Raw genomic sequence first — 15,938 nt, forward strand, 5'->3', positions numbered from 1 at the left:
GGAGGTCCCGGGGAAAATCTCAGAATATTCAGCAGCTTTCCAGGAGTTTTCCAGGAGTTTCCCTTCACGGTCTAGGTCTCCACTGATTGATTGGTTGTGGCCAGAGCACAGGTCTGGTCCTCAGGTCAGCTCTGGCATCGCTTTTCTGGTTTTGCTGCTTTTCTGGGCCTGCAGCTAAAATAGAAGTGTGGCCTAGGGGTTATTTCTAGGGGGAAAAGGTCCGGGGCCTAAACTGCATGACCAGCGATATGCTACGGGATGAAAGGTCTCCTGGGGATGAGGTCCCAGCCTACAGTTGTCTGTTGCTGGGCATGACCTTCTGCCCCAGGCCCATTCTCCTTGCTCTGCTCGTGTCTGTCTAACTGCCCACTACATTTCCATTATTCCCCAGGGAGAGGAGGTATTGGAGCTCCCAGACTTCATTCCTGGGGTGGCTGCTCAGGTGTCCCTCCTCTGCTTCCCCAGGGACTGTAACACTCCAGGGGTTCTGTCTCAGTCAGGAGAGTCTAGAACAGTGGTTCTCAACCTTGGCTGCACATTAGAATCACCTGGGAATCTTTTTAAAATCCTGATTTCTGGGCCTCATCCTCCGGAAATTCTGTTTCTTTGTTATGGGGTGGGGCCACTGGTCTAGAATATGGAACCTTCTGAAACTGGCTTTCCTTCTGTCCTATGGGAAGCAGGCTGCTCATTTGAGCTGAATCCAATGTATGTGTTTCTTTCACATTCTTTATCCACTGACTTGGGAAGCCCTTTCACTCTAGTTTCCTTGAGAATAAAAATGTCCATTGATTGAATGTACCAGGTAGAAAAAAAGAGAGAGGCATGCAGGAGGCAGCCGATCAATGATTCTCTCATCATGGATGTTTCTCTCTATCTCACTCTTCTTTCCTCTCTCAAATATATTAAAAATACATATATTAAAAATACATATGTATATATATATATATATATATATATATAGAGAGAGAGAGAGAGAGAGAGAGAGAGAACGAGAGCAAGAGAGACGGCTCTAGCTGGTTTACCTCAGTGAATCGACGTGTCCCAGGTTTGTTTCTGAACAAGGGCACATACTTGATTGCTGGCTCCTCCCTGGCCCAGGCCCTGGTCTGGTCATGTGCAGGAGGCAATCAATCGATGTGTTTCTCCTACATAGATATTTATCTCTGTCTTTCCCTCTCTCTTCCACTCTCTCTAAAAATCAGTGGAAAATATCCTTGGTTGAGAATTAACAAAAGAGAGGGAGAGTTAAGATGAAAAAAGCAAGGCAATTTGTGAAAGCAAACAGATTTTTCTTTTCCCTCTTATGCAAGAGAAACTCCAAATGTGAAATGAATGTATTTAAGTTTTCAGGCACATTTTTATTTTTCTAAATATATTTTTATTGATTTCAGAGAGGAAAGAGAGGGAGAGACAGAAACATCAATTATTTTTGTTGCTACTTCATAACTGTAATTTTGCTACTGTTATGAATCATAATGTAAATATCTGATATGCAGGATGTATTTTCATTGTTACAAATTGAACATAATTAAAGCATAGTGATTAATCACAAAAACAATATGTAATTATATATGTGTTTTCCGATGGTCTTAGGCAACCCCTGTGAAAGGGTCGTTCGACTCCCAAAGGGGTCTCGACCCACAGGTTGAGAACCACTGCTCTAGAGAATCTTAAAAATGCTTACATCATTGAATTTTTATTGTAGTTGATGTGACAACTATGAGAACATTATGTAAATGTCTGAAAATTCAATACATTTTAGGAGTTAAACTGTTATTATTTAAAGGAATTAAATTCTAGAATGGTTAAAAATAGAGTGTGTAAATTTCTGCATTTTTTTTTTTTTGCAATACACCTGTAAAATACAAAAGTGCAGCCCTAACCGGTTTGGCTCAGTGACTAGAGTGACGGCCTGCGGACTGAAAGGTCCCAGGTTCGATTCTGGTCAAGGGCATGTACCTTGGTTGTGGTCACATCCCCAGTAGGAGGTGTGCAGGAGGCAGCTGATCGATGTTTCTCTCTAATCAATATTTCTAACTCTCTATCCCTCTCCCTTCCTCTCTGTAAAAAAACAATAAAATATATTTAAAAAAAAAGAAAAGTGAAACTTAAGCCTCACTGCCCACATATGCTGGTCCCTCCAGCACTGTTTCTCCAGTTACCCCTAAATAGAGTTTTGATCATTTCTTAGCAAATATCCCAACGTATACCAAGTCTACCCACTACCGCTGGATGCTTCACATCGCTGTGGTGGGGCAGGGCCTCAGGAAGTCCTCAGGATGAGGCCAGCAGAGTTTATCAGATGCAAACAGACCAAAATTAGACCTTGTGAAGGGAGAACTGTGTACAGGCCCCAGACCATGAGCCACACAACTCAGTCTGTGCCAGATTCTCCAGGAACTTGATCTCTGCAGGGCAGGCCCACTAAGTGTGAGGCAAGTGGGGCTCGGGGTCTCCCTTGAGGGGGAGTTGCCCGTCAGGCTTGGGGGAAGGTGGGTGGATGGGCACTCAGCCTTGAGCACCCAACTCAGGCTGTCCTGGATTCTGCCCACCCCTCAGCATGGTGGAGCCCCCAGGACGGGCGTGCTGCTGGGAGTCCAGAGGTGGGACTAGGGCAGTGGTCGGCAAACCGCGGCTCGGGAGCCACATGCGGCTCTTTGGCCCCTTGAGTGTGGCTGTTCCACAAAATACCATGTGGGGGCGCGCATGTACAGTGCTATTGAACTTCGTGGCCCATGCGCAGAAGTCGGTTTTCGGCCTGGGCAAGTCTATTTTGAAGAAGTGGCGTTAGAAGAAGTGGGGGGTGTCGGTCGGTGGGTCATGCGCCAGGAGACACGGTGCAGGCGGGGTGCGGGATACGCTCGAAGCGCAGGGGAGGCGCGAGCGATTCATGCACGAGTTGAGTGAGCCAGTCAGTCAGCAGTCTCATTGTGCAGTGGTTAGTTAATTTTAGGGAACGTTGTGGAGGTGAGTGGAAGAAGATGTAGTGTTGAGGATTGAGAAAGGTATGTTGTGTTGGTTTGGACATATAAAGAGGATGAACGAAAGGAGATAGACGAAACAAGTATACAAGACGAGTGTGGATGGGAGAGTTGGAAGGGGTTGACCTCAGCGAACGTACCTCAGTCAGATTGAGGACATTTTTAGCAAAGGCCAGCTTAGGAGTACCCTAATTAAATTAATAACAATGTGCCTACCTATATAGTTTAAGTTTAAAAAATTTGGCTCTCAAAAGAAATTTCAATCATTGTACTGTTGATATTTGGCTCTGTTGACTAATGAGTTTTCTGACCACTGGACTAGGGGATCTCTCTTTTGAAGTAAAAAACCAAAACAGGAACAAATAAAATATTTGTATTTGCATGTGGCCAGCGGGCCGTAGTTTGAGGACTCCTTAGAGTCTGCCCACACACAGGCCCAGGCAGCTGACTCCCCAGCAGAGCACAAGATCCGAGGGTTTTTCTTACCTTGTAATTAGCACTTGGACTATCCATTTAAAAATATATGTATCTTTATTGGTTTTAGAGAGGAAGGGAGAGGGAGAGAGAGATAGAAATATCAATTATGAAAGAGAATAATCCATAAACTGCCTCCTGTCCCGCCCCCTCCCCACTGGGGATCGAAACTGTGACTGATCATCTGCCCTGAACTGGGATGGAACTGTGACCTCCTGGTTCATATGTGGATGCTCAAACACTGAACCATGTGGTTCGGGCAAACTATGCATTTTTTGGTGGTTGCCTGCTGACAGGTTGAGCCTTAGTCCGCTCTTGTCCCTATTGCAGTGATGGCGAACCTATGACAAGTGAACTCATTTTTTTGTTTGATTTTTCTTTGTTAAATGGCATTTAAATATTTAAAATAAATATCAAAAATATAAATCTTTTTTATACTATGGTTGCAAATATCAAAAAATTTCTATATGTGACATGGCACCAGAGTTAAGTTAGGGTTTTTCAAAATGCTGACACGCTGAGCTCAAAAGGTTCGCCATCACTGCCCTATTGCCTCCCACTTGAACAAGCTGATAAGAAAGCCTGGGTGGTGTCTCCTATACAGCAGGCAGGTGATTCCAACCACAGAGTCCCTGCCTGTGCAGAACTCTTGCCCAGGACCCATCTTTAAGGCCCCCACATGACCACACCAGCCTCCATTTCTGGCTCTGAAGCCAGGTCTCAGCTGCTTGAGAGGCCAGCCCCGCCCTCCTTTAAGACCTCTGGGTGAGTCCTAAGGCTTGTCCTGCTCTCCTGGTGTGGGTGTGAGGGGTGTGGCACACCAGCATCACTCTCATCCACACTGACCTGTGGCTGCTGGGTGCCGGGCGGATGGTGCTGGGAGCTGTGCTGCCCCATGTGGCATTGCTGAGCCTGTTGCACCTCACTTCACTGTACCAGAGTTGGAGCTTTCATGCATTTCTAGGCAATTGGCAGGCAGAGTATGGTATTGGGCCCACTTGAAAGTGGTTCTGGAATCATTTGCTCTGGCTCTGCCAGTTAAATAAATGTGTGACCAAACATAGCAGGCTAATTTGTAAGTTGATATTGTATGGCCCATGATTGATGTTATTACTATCCAAATGGCCCTCGGGAGAAATAAGGTTCCCAATCCCTGCTCTGTAGAAAAAGCAATTAGGGTTCAACCGGGAGCTTATCTTACTCCTTCCTCTCCCTGGACCTAACACAAGAGAGGTTTTCCTATTTTGTCATTGCTCTACTGAATAGATCATTGGTTTTTCTGGCGTCACAAGTGGTGAGTGGGAACCTTTTCTCTGTTCCCTGCACTTAGACATCAGTGGGTATGATGTCTCTCTGGGAGCAGCATTAAGGGAATTATGCTGTTGGGCAGGTCCTGTGCCTGGGATAGACTGTCCTGCTGCTGCTGGAACTCACAGGTGAGGTCAGAAATGTGACCAGTTGGGAGAAGAGCCCCTAGAGTAGAATCAAGTTTTTGGAGAAAATCACTTTTGTAAGTTTTATGTCTACAAATTGAAGAATTTTTTAAAAAACTATTGGGATGACATTGGCTAATAACATTATATAAATTCTAAGTGTACAATTCCATAACATCATGTGTACATTGTATTGTATGTTCCCCACCCAAAGTCTCCTTCCATCACCATTTAATCCTCCCCTTTACCCTCTTCTAGCTCCTCACACTCCCTGTTCCCTCTGGTACCCAATGCTGTTGTCTGAGTCTAAGAGTTTGTTTGTGTTGCTTAATCCCCCCCCCCTGTTTTCATTCCCTCCTCTCTGACAGCTGTCAGTCTGTTCTCTGTATCTATGAGTCTCTGTATACTTCGTTAGTTTCTCTTCTTTACATTCCAAATATCAATGAATACATGTGATATTTGTGTTTTTCTTACTTGTTTTCTTCACTTACCATAATGCACTCCAGGTCCATTCATGCTGTCACAGAGGGTAAGATTTCCTTCATTTTTACCGCTGAGTAATATTCAATTGACTTCTACCACGGCTTTTTTATCTACTTACCTCCTGATGAGCACTTGCGCTTCTTCCAAATCTGGGCTATTATAAATGCTACAATGAAGGCAGGGATTGCATTTTTTTTTTTTTGCATTAGTGTTTTGAGTTTTTTTGGATATATTCCCAGAAGTGAAATATCTGGGTCATTGCTGGGCTGACCTGCAGACCCTGAGGGACAGATGAATGGATTACTCTGACACAAAGTTTGCTGTGAAAGAGAGGCCTAAGGTACTGCCTGGCTAAAGGAACCCAGGCAGCCTCGATTGCCTGCCTTGTTAGGCTTTTATTGTAACAGCAGTTTAAGATAAAGTTTATCTTTCAGATATGATCGGTAAGGTAAGTAATTTTGGGAGGACACTTGTGTTTGTAATATCCTTTAAGCAAGGACCCCCAAAGATTAAGTATAAGGATTCCAGTAAATACCTAGTGTCTGCACGTGCATAGAATTGTTTGGAAAGGTCAAGGAATAATTACGGGCACTGCCTTCAGCCCTCCCCTAAGTTGGAATTTCCATAAAAGGCAGGCAGCGTTCCACACATTGCTTTTTTCTCGGAATGTCCTTACAAACTTTCCAACCAAGTCTCGAGTGCTCCCTGTCATCTTCCCCTTTTTTGTTTTGCTGAATGTATTGGTAGAAGAGAGGCAGTGAACTTTCTGCTTTGGATTATCAGATTTTGTGAATTGCATTTACTGCTCCAGTTCTGATTTTACAAGCTATGAGAAAGACAAAAAAGAGGAATGGTTAATTATCTGGAATGTGTAGAGTGTGAATACACTCCAATAATTGCTCAGCCTCTGTCATCAACTTCATCATCATCCCCCAGGTTATTCCCTCGGCCATTTGGGTCCTGGGAAGGTGCATCATTCGGGGCTGTGGAGTCCTCAGGCCCAAATTCTTCACTTTTGGAAGAGGGTTGGTCTCGTGCCATGCCTTGGCAGGGTTTAATCTGTTGAGCTGGAATCCACAGTGCCCTGTGGGGGTAGAAACACACGCATATCCTCTCCCCCATGTTAATAATTCCTTATAAACTTTCTAACCAAGTCTCATGTGCTCCCCAACAGGTTATGAGTCAGTTGTATTTTTAAGTTTAGAGGAAACTCCATACTGACACTTGCACTTTGTGCCTTTATTGATGACTATAGTCCCGCTGCATGAAAATTCATGCACTGGAGGGGGGCATCCCTCAGCCCGGCCTGCCTGCTCTCATAGTCCTGGAGCCCTCAGGGACGTCAGGTGATCCGGTGATCAGGGGATGGCGACACCCCCATCACACTTCTGCTGCTGCCACTGTCAGCAGCAAAAGCCTTGGCCTGCCCTGGTTACCTGAGCCTCGGGCAGCCCTGGGCGGCTGGGCAGCTGCCATCCAAGGCTTCCCTGTGCCTCGGGCATTGGCTGGGCAGCTGCCATCTGAGGCTTTCCTGCACCTTGGGCTGTCTCTGGGCAGCTGGGCAGCTGACATCTGAGGCTTGCCTGTGCCTCGGGCCGGCCTTGGGCGGCTGGGGGGCGGAGAGGACTGGGGGACTCTGGAGGCAGGTGCAGCCCGGCTGGGCCTGCTGCTCTGGCGGGGCTGAGGGGACTGGGCACTGCCATCTTGTGACTGTGGGTGCCGCCAACTTTGAGGGCATAGCAGTTAATTAGCATATTCCCTCCTTATCGGCTGTGGGCGCTGCCATCTTTGTGAGGGCCTGACAGTCAATTAGCATATTCCCTCTTTGTTAGATAGGATAGCCATTCTGACAGGTGTGAGGTGATTTTTCAGTGTGGTTTTAATTTTCATTTTTCATATGTGTATTGGCCATCTGTGTGTCCTCTTTGGGGAAGTACCTATTCAGGTCCTTTGCCCATTTTTCTTTTGATATAAGCTGTTTTCTTTGCTGTTTTTTATTTCATGTTTTTAAATTCGCACTGTGAGGTATGTTTTTATTGATGTTAGAGAGATAGCTAGGGGAGAGAGAGAGAGAGGTAGAGAAAAACATCTATTGGTTCACTCCCATTCACACCCCAATTGGGAATCAAACACAAAACTGGGGCATGTGCCCTGATCAGGAACTGAACCCATGACCTTTTTTTAAAATTATTTTTTGGTGTTGGCTTGTATAAATTCTTTATAAATTTTGAGTAATAACCTCTTACCAGAGGTTTCATTGGTGAATATGTTCTCCCATTGGGTTGTTTGCCTTTTTATTTTGTTAATGGTTTCCTTTTAGATTGATGCAGTCCCATTTGTTTATTTTTCTTTTGTTTCTCTTTCACAGGAGACATATCAGAAAAAGTATGACCACACCAGGCTCCATTTCTGGCTCTGAAGCCAGGTCTCAGCTGCTTTTTATGGTTTTGAGTCTTTCATTTAAGTCTTTTATGCATTTTTAAAAATATATTTTTATTGATTTTTTTTTTTTTTTTTACAGAGAGGAAAGGAGAGGGATAGAGAGTTAGAAACATTGATGAGAGAGAAACATTAATCAGCTGCCTCCTGCACACCTCCTACTGGGGATGTGCCTGCAACTAAGGTACATGCCCTTGACCGGAATCGAACCTGGGACCTGTCAGTCCACAGGCCGACGCTCCATCCACTGAGCCAAACCGATTAGGGCTTTTTATGCATTTTTAGTTTATTCTTGTGTATGTTGTAAGAAACTGTTCTAGTTTCCTTTTTTTAACATTTTCCCAGCATCATTGATTGAATGTACTATCTTTACTTTATTGTGTATTCTTGTCTCCTTTGTCAAGTATTCCATGACCATAAAGGCATGGGTTTATTTCTAGGTGCTGTTCCATCCCACTGATTTATATGCTGTTTTATGCCAGGACCATGCTGTATTGATTACTATAGCCTTGTAGTACAGTTGGATATTAGGTAGTGTGATTCATCCACATTTGTGCTTCTGTCTCAAGATTGCTGTTGTTATTCAGGGTGTTTTGTGGTCCCATGTAATATTTTTGAATATTTGCTCTAGTTATATGAGATTCAGCATTGGTATCTCTTTTTTTAAAAAATATATTTTTATTGATTTCAGAGAGGAAGGGACAGGGAGAGATAGAAACATCAATAATGAGAGAGAATCATTGATCAGCTGCCTCCTGCACACCCCCTACTGGGGATCGAGCCCACAACCCAGGCATATGCCTTTGACTGGAATCAAACCTGGGACCTTTCAGTCCACAGGCCATGCTCTATCCACTGAGCCAAGCCAGCTAGGGCCAGCATTGGTATCTTGATAGTAATTGCACTGAAGGTATAGATTGCTTTGGGACGTGTGGACATTTTAATGCTATTAATTTTTCCTATCCATAAACACCCCATATGCTTCCATTTATAGTTTACATTCCAATTACAGTTTACATTATATTTTGTATTCGTTTCAGGAGTAGAACATATGTTGAGACAAATTTTACAGAGTTTTCTGCCTGATATTTTCATTACCTTCCTGACCTCTTATGTACTTTGTCAATTATGTGCCATTTCAGCATGAAAATAGTCCAGACTTCAATAAAGGCCCTTGTACATGCCAAGTCTTAAGTTGTTCTTCAAGGTCCAGGCCCCAGTTACAGTGTTATGATTCTGCCAGAATTTTAAGTGTGATCTTATGATTTCAATATACGTGTCTATGTGTCCTAAAAATCAGTATCAAGTAACCCTCAGGCTCATGAGTAGAGGGCTTTTGTAGAGGGCTAAGTTGTCCTGGCTTGCTCATGCCTGAGCTCTAACTCTAACTTCTTATCTCCATGAAATGAGAGAGGCAAAAAAAGGTCAAACTGAGTTACTAACAAATATTATAAAAACAAATGATCATTCATACTCCTCCACAAGAATATTTTCATTCATTCGGGTGTATCTCGCTACTTCTAACTATCTGGAGTACTTCAGGACAATATGGCCAAGTACATTTTGTTCTAAGTTGAATTTCCACACACCACTTGGCCTCTCCTGTTTGATGTGAATAGAAGAGAAAGCTATCAGGCCTTTATTGTAGTCACTAAAACTTCATGTAAATATGACAGTATGCTTCATGGATTGATGGATCAAATGGTGGTTATAGTGGAGATGAATTTTCTCACAGGGAATCGATGGGCTTAAAATAGAAACATTTTAATTTATTAATATAGAAGTTGTTCAAGGTGCTCTTTACCCTGACATTAGAGAGCAATGAAGACTAGAAGTGATCACAGTAAAATTATATCATTAAATTCCATGTGTTCTTGAGAAAGTGAGTGCGGCAAATTAATAATAGTCTTACAATCCAGTCATAGACTGAATGTTGGGGACCACATGTCCTATGTGAACTTCCTATGAATTATGCATAGGTCCCCAGTTCTGTCTCTCTCACCCATTCTCCTCCTGTATGTATATGTTTGATGTTTTAGGACTCAATGGCCTTTGAGGATGTTAATGTGGAGTTCACCATGGAGGAGTGGGCTTTCCTGGATCCCACCCAGAAGAAACTCTACACAGATGTGATGCTGGAAACCTTCTGGAACCTGGCATCAATAGGTAGGTATCACAAATTCTTTTATAAAAAAGATATATTGTATTGATTTTTTACAGAAAGGAAGGGAGAGGGATAGAGAGTTAGAAACATCGATGAGAGAGAAACATCCATTAGCTGCCTCCTGCACACACCCCACTGGGGATGTGCCCGCAACCAAGGTACATGCCCTTGACCGGAATCGAACCTGGGACCCTTCGGTCTGCAGGCCGACGCTCTATCCACTGAGCCAAACCAATTAGGGCCTTTTTTTAAAAAAAAAATATGTTTTTATTGATTTTAGAGAGGAAGGAGTTGGGAGAGAATGATAGAATAATCAATGATGAGAGGGAATCACTGGTTGGCTACCTTCTGTGCGCCTCACACTGAGGATCTAGCCTGCAAACCGGTCCTACTGGGAATTGACCTGTGACCTCCCTGTTCATTCCAGTTCATAAGTTGTTGGTCAACCACAGAGCGACTCTGGCTTACACCAACTTGTTACTTATTTAGGCAATTAGAAAACTACTATTGCTTGCTCATCAATGCTGTTTCAAGAAATGAAATATGGAAAGGGAATACATTGGTAATTAAACTAGGAATGATCACAGCTCATTGTGTACTTAAAATCTAACCATTTTTATATTATTTAACATGTTAAGAGCCCAGCCTGTTTTGTCTTCTGGATGGAAAGTATAGTGTCAGTTACCGGTGACTGGGCGCTTAACGTGTTAATAGTTTATAATGCTTTTTCTAGCATGTATTTTAGAAGAAAAAGGTGAAGACCATGACACTGAAGATAAGTATGAATATCATGGGATGAATCTTAGGTGAGTCACGTTGACATGAGAGAGCATTAAGAGCATCTTTGTTTTTGATTTTTAAATAGATGTATTTTATTTATATTTATATTTTATTTTATTTTAAATATATTTTATTGATTTTTTTACAGAGAGGAAGGGAGAGGGATAGAGAGTTAGAAACATTGATGAGAGAGAAACATCGATCAGCTGCCTCGTGCACACCTCCTACTGGGGATGTGCCTGCAACCAAGGTACATGCCATTGACTGGGATCGAACCTGGAACCTTTCAGTCTGCAGGCTGACGCTCTATCCACTGAGCCAAACCAGTTACGGCTATTTTATTTTTTTCAGAGCGGTAGGGAGAGGGAGAAAGAGAGAGAAACATCAATGATGAGTGAGAATTATGATGGCTGCCTCCTGCATACCCCACACTCGGTATTAAGCCCAGAACCTCAGAATTTGCCCTGACCAGGAATCGATCTGTGACCTTGTTCAGAGGTCGGCGCTCAACCACTTAGCCATGCTAGTGGTGAGAAAATATTATTTTATTGAATTTAGAGTGTGGAGGTGTGATGGAGAGGTAGAAGCATTAATTGTATGCCTTCTGCATGCCCTGTACTGGGGTTAATAAGTCTTCAGTCTGGCCATGTTCCCTTTTGGGGAATTGAACTGGCAACCCCTTGGTGGGTGGGTCTATGCTGAATCACTGAGCCACAAAACAATCTTAAAACAGGTAATCCAATTGTATCAGCCCAGTTTTAAATGTATTGACTCTTAGAATAATCTCATTAAAATGTTTTTTCTGAAATGTGATCTAAAGTTTAGTGTATAAAAAGTAATTACACTTGGAAACAATATACAGAATTTCCATTAATGAATATAAGTGTTTTCATAACATCTATGATCCAGCCTATTTCAGAGGTTTTAGGATATGCAATTTCAAAAATCAGAATGTACAGAAATCTCCCGCTTTCCTTGAAAACGGTAAAAATGTCATCGTCATACTATTAATAAATATTAAATTGTTAACAGAGTATTAATAATATGCTTCTGATTTTTACAGCAGTCATATGGTAGAGAGAGTCTGTACAAGGAAGGATGGTAGTCAATGCAGAGAAAACTTCAGCCAGATTTCAAATCATAATGGAAAGAGGGAAACTCCTACTGAAATAAAACAACCTAAAGCCACGTTGTGTAGGCAAATATTCATGCGTTACTTATCCTTGAATAATCACCTGAGCTCTCTCACTGGACCCAAACTATACCTGTTTCAAGAATATGAAGAAAACCCTTCTAAGTGTAAGGAACCTGAGAAAGCTTTCAAGCATCACCAAAATATTCGAAGCCATGAAGGCAGCCCCAGTGGGAAAGCTTTTCACTATTCAGCCTCCCTTAGAAATCATGAAAAAACTCATACTGGAGAAAGACGCTATGAATGCAAGCTTTGTGGTAAAGTTTTCTCTTATTCAACTTCCCTCCAAAATCATAAAAGAACTCATACTGGGGAAAGACCGTATGATTGTAAGCAATGTGGAAAAGCCTTCTTTACTCTACGTACCCTCCGATATCATGAAAGAATTCATACTGGGGTAAAACCATATGAATGTAAGCTTTGTGGTAAAGTTTTCTCTTATTCAACTTCCCTCCAAAATCATAAAAGAACTCATACCGGAGAAAAACCGTATGATTGTAAGCAATGTGGAAAAGCCTTCTTTAATGTACGTACCCTCCGATATCATGAAATAATTCATACTGGGGTAAAACCCTATGAATGTAAGCAATGTGGGAAAGCTTTCATGTTTCCAAGTACCCTCCAATGCCACGAAAGAATTCATAGTGGGGAAAAACCCTATAAATGTAAGCATTGTGACAAAGCTTTCTCTCATCCCACTTACCTCCAATGTCATGAAAGAACTCATACGGGGGAAAAACCTTATAAATGTAACCATTGTAGTAAAGCTTTCTCTTATGCATCTTCCCTCCGATGTCATGAAAGAGCTCATACTGGGACAAAACCCTATGAATGTAAGCAATGTGAGAAAGCTTTCTTTGCTCTAGGTGCCCTCCAACGTCATGAAAGAATTCATACTGGGGAAAAACCCTATAAATGTAAGCATTGTGGCAAAACTTTCGCTAATGGATCTTCTGTCCAATGTCATGAAAGAATTCATACTGGGACAAAACCCTATGAATGTAAGCAGTGTGGGAAAGCTTTCGTTACTCTAAGTAACCTCCGACATCATGAAAGAACTCATACTGGGGAAAAACCCTATAAATGTAAGGATTGTGGCAAATCTTTCGCTAATGTAACTTCCCTCCGATGTCATGAAAAAATTCATACTGGGGAAGAACCCTATAAATGTAAGTATTGTGGTAAAGCTTTCTCTTCTTTAACTTACTTCCGATGTCATGAAAGGACTCATACTGGGGAAAAACCTTATGAATGTCAGCAATGTGGAAAGGCTTTTTGTCTTTCCCAATCTCTTAGAAGTCATAAAAAAATGCATACTGAGGGGAAATCCTATGAATGTAAGCAATGTGGGAAAGCTTTCGTTGCTCTAGGTGCCGTACTCCGACATCATGAAAGAACTCATACTGGGGAAAAGCCCTATGAATGTCAGCAGTGTGGAAAAGACTTCAGTTGTACCTCACATCTTCGAAGACATAAAAGAACTCACAATGGAAAGAAGACTCATGAATAAGAAATGAGGTAAACCGTTTTTGCCATTCTTTTTCTCATAGTGGAGAGAAACCGCATCAATGCAAGGAATGTGGTAAAGCCTTTAGGTTCCAACTAGTTTTTACAGACATGTGAAAACAAAATGTATTGATAAACACCGTTAATGTAAAGAATAGCCAAGAGCCTTCATTTATCTCTCAGCTATGCCATCATGTATGATAATCCTTATTGGGGATGGGCCCTAGTAATGTAAGAGGGTTAGAAAGCATTCATTTTTTCCAGTTTATTGTAAAGAATGAAAGAACTCATTGAAGAGATCCCTGTCATGTAAGGATTGTAGAAGAACCTTTGGCCATCCTAGTTCTTTACAAAATCATGAAGGGACTCACACCCAACAATATGTGTATGAACATAAGGAATGTGGGAGAGCCTTTCTTGGACATGTGAGAATGCACCTGCTGAAATAGTGTATATGTAGAGAAGGTGGGAAAACCTTCAGCTGTCTCTTTTCCTTGGAAAGATCATTAAAAAAACTCAAATTTGAGAACTGTATTTAATGTAAAAATATAGGAAAACCTTCATGTTGCCTTATGTCCCTACAATAATACAATGTGAAAATGTACACTGGATAGATACTGTATAATTTCCTATTAAAAAAAACGTTTAAATTTTAACAAATACTTTCAGAGTATCTTGAAAACTGCACTGGAAGGAAATCCTATTAGTGTAACTAACTGGTACATGTAAACCTGTTGCAAATGAAGTCATATACTCCCCAAAATCACAGCATTAAAGAAGTTCTATGAACTTTTGACAAATTTGGTCATTATCAGTACTCATTCTTTTTTTGTTGGTTTCTTAAAATTGATGCTTTAGAGTGAGGAAGGCAGAGAGAGAAATAGAGGGAAACATAGATGTGAGAGAGAAACACCAATGGGTTGTCTTTCCTGTGCCCTGACCAGTAATGTGCCCTGATGGGTATTGAATGAATAGGCCCTACACGCATATATATCCTTTTTAAATTTTCAATTGCACTTGAAATTCACTATTCTTTTAGTCAATAAGTATTTGCCACATTTGTACATACTTACTGTTCACTATAGAGTCCCCCTGTGTATTATTTTCATGTATTTTTGTGTGTGTTGCTTTTGGCTGGGAATTGTGCTATGGGGTTCGCATTAAGAAGAGAATATTTGCCAAAACCAGTTTGGCTCAGTGGATAGAGTGTCGGCTTGCGGACTGAAAGGTCCCAGGTTCGATTCCGGTCAAGGGCATGTACCTAGGTTGCAGGCACATCCCCAGTAGGAGATGTGCAGGAGGCAGCTGATCGATGTTTCTATCTCTCTATCTCTCTCCCTTCCTGTCTGTAAAAAATCAATAAAATATATTTTCAAAAAAAAAAAGAATATTTTAGTTTGTTTTTCTAAATCTTTGCCCTGCCAGCCAAGAATAGCCTCAAAACTGCCAGCCACTTCTTTACTTCCATTGATGTCGGTGTAAGCTTTACAGTTGTTCAGAATTCAACATTAAAGTTCCACTATAGGTTGGCTTTTCCTTCAAGCCCATAGGTGTCCACCAGGCAACAAATGTAGACTGTCATGGTTGAGACTGTTCTCGGAAGGGTATGCACTGTTCTGTTGATTGCATTTGCATTAGATCTAGTTTTTCTAGTAATCATCTTGTCCTGTTGGTACTACTGACTAATTCAGATCCCATTGTGACAGCTGCAATGGTTCAGTGCCAAGGAGCCCCTTGACAGTTTGTTCTTGTACCACCCTCTGCAGTGAGGGCTCTGAGCCAGTCCTTCCATGTGAGAATCAGCACTTTCTTCATTTCCGGCAGACTCTGATGTGTGCTGTCACTCAGAGCTGATCCTAATCTCTCAATATTTTCAGTTATCTTGGGTTGTATGTGATTAGAATTATGTCCATTTTTTCCTAATAAATGCTTCTGTAATTTTTAAAAATATTTTTAAATTGATTTCCGAGAGCAAGGGAGAGAGAGAGAGAAAGATAGAAACATCAATGATAACCATTGATCAGTTGCCTCCTGCACGCCCCCTGCTGGTGATTGAGCCTGGAACCCGGGCATATGCTCTTGACCTGAATCAAACTGGGATCCTTCATTTTGCAGGCTTATGCTCTATATCCGCTGAGCAAAACCAGCTAGGGCAGGGGTCCTCAAACTTTTTAAACAGGGGGCCAGTTCCCTGTCCCTCCGACCATTGGAGGGCCGGACTATAGTTTTAAAAAAAACTATGAACAAATTCCTATGCACACTGCACATATCTTATTTTGAAGTAAAAAAACAAAACGGGAACAAATAAAATATTTGTATTTGCATGTGGCCCGCGGGCCGTAGTTTGAGGACCCCTGATCCAGGGCCATGGTCTGCAAATTGCAGCTTGCGAGCCACATGCGGCTTTTTGGCCCCTTGAGTGTGGCTCTTCCTAAGCCTTAGGAGTACCCTAATTAAGTTAAGAACAATGTACCTACCTATAT

At 42.0% G+C, this 15,938-nt stretch overlaps 1 protein-coding gene across 2 annotated transcripts in view; it reads left to right on the forward strand.

Annotated features, from left to right (window-relative positions):
* LOC102427385 (zinc finger protein 791-like) overlaps positions 1-15,355 on the forward strand; it is a 22,097-nt gene extending 6,742 nt beyond the window's left edge. The window contains exons 2-4 of one of the 2 annotated variants that reach the window (XM_014445527.2): positions 9,853-9,979; positions 10,711-10,783; positions 11,821-15,355. In XM_014445527.2, the coding sequence (XP_014301013.1) occupies positions 9,853-9,979; positions 10,711-10,783; positions 11,821-13,459 (1,839 nt within the window). In that variant the 3' untranslated portion in view covers positions 13,460-15,355. The remainder of the gene's footprint in view (positions 1-9,852; positions 9,980-10,710; positions 10,784-11,820) is intronic. The other variant, XM_023744409.1, reaches the window with a different exon arrangement.
* The last annotated feature ends 583 nt before the right edge of the window (positions 15,356-15,938 follow it).

The sequence above is a fragment of the Myotis lucifugus genome, unplaced genomic scaffold (assembly GCF_000147115.1).
Source record: "Myotis lucifugus unplaced genomic scaffold, Myoluc2.0 scaffold_462, whole genome shotgun sequence".
Lineage (NCBI taxonomy): Eukaryota > Metazoa > Chordata > Mammalia > Chiroptera > Vespertilionidae > Myotis > Myotis lucifugus.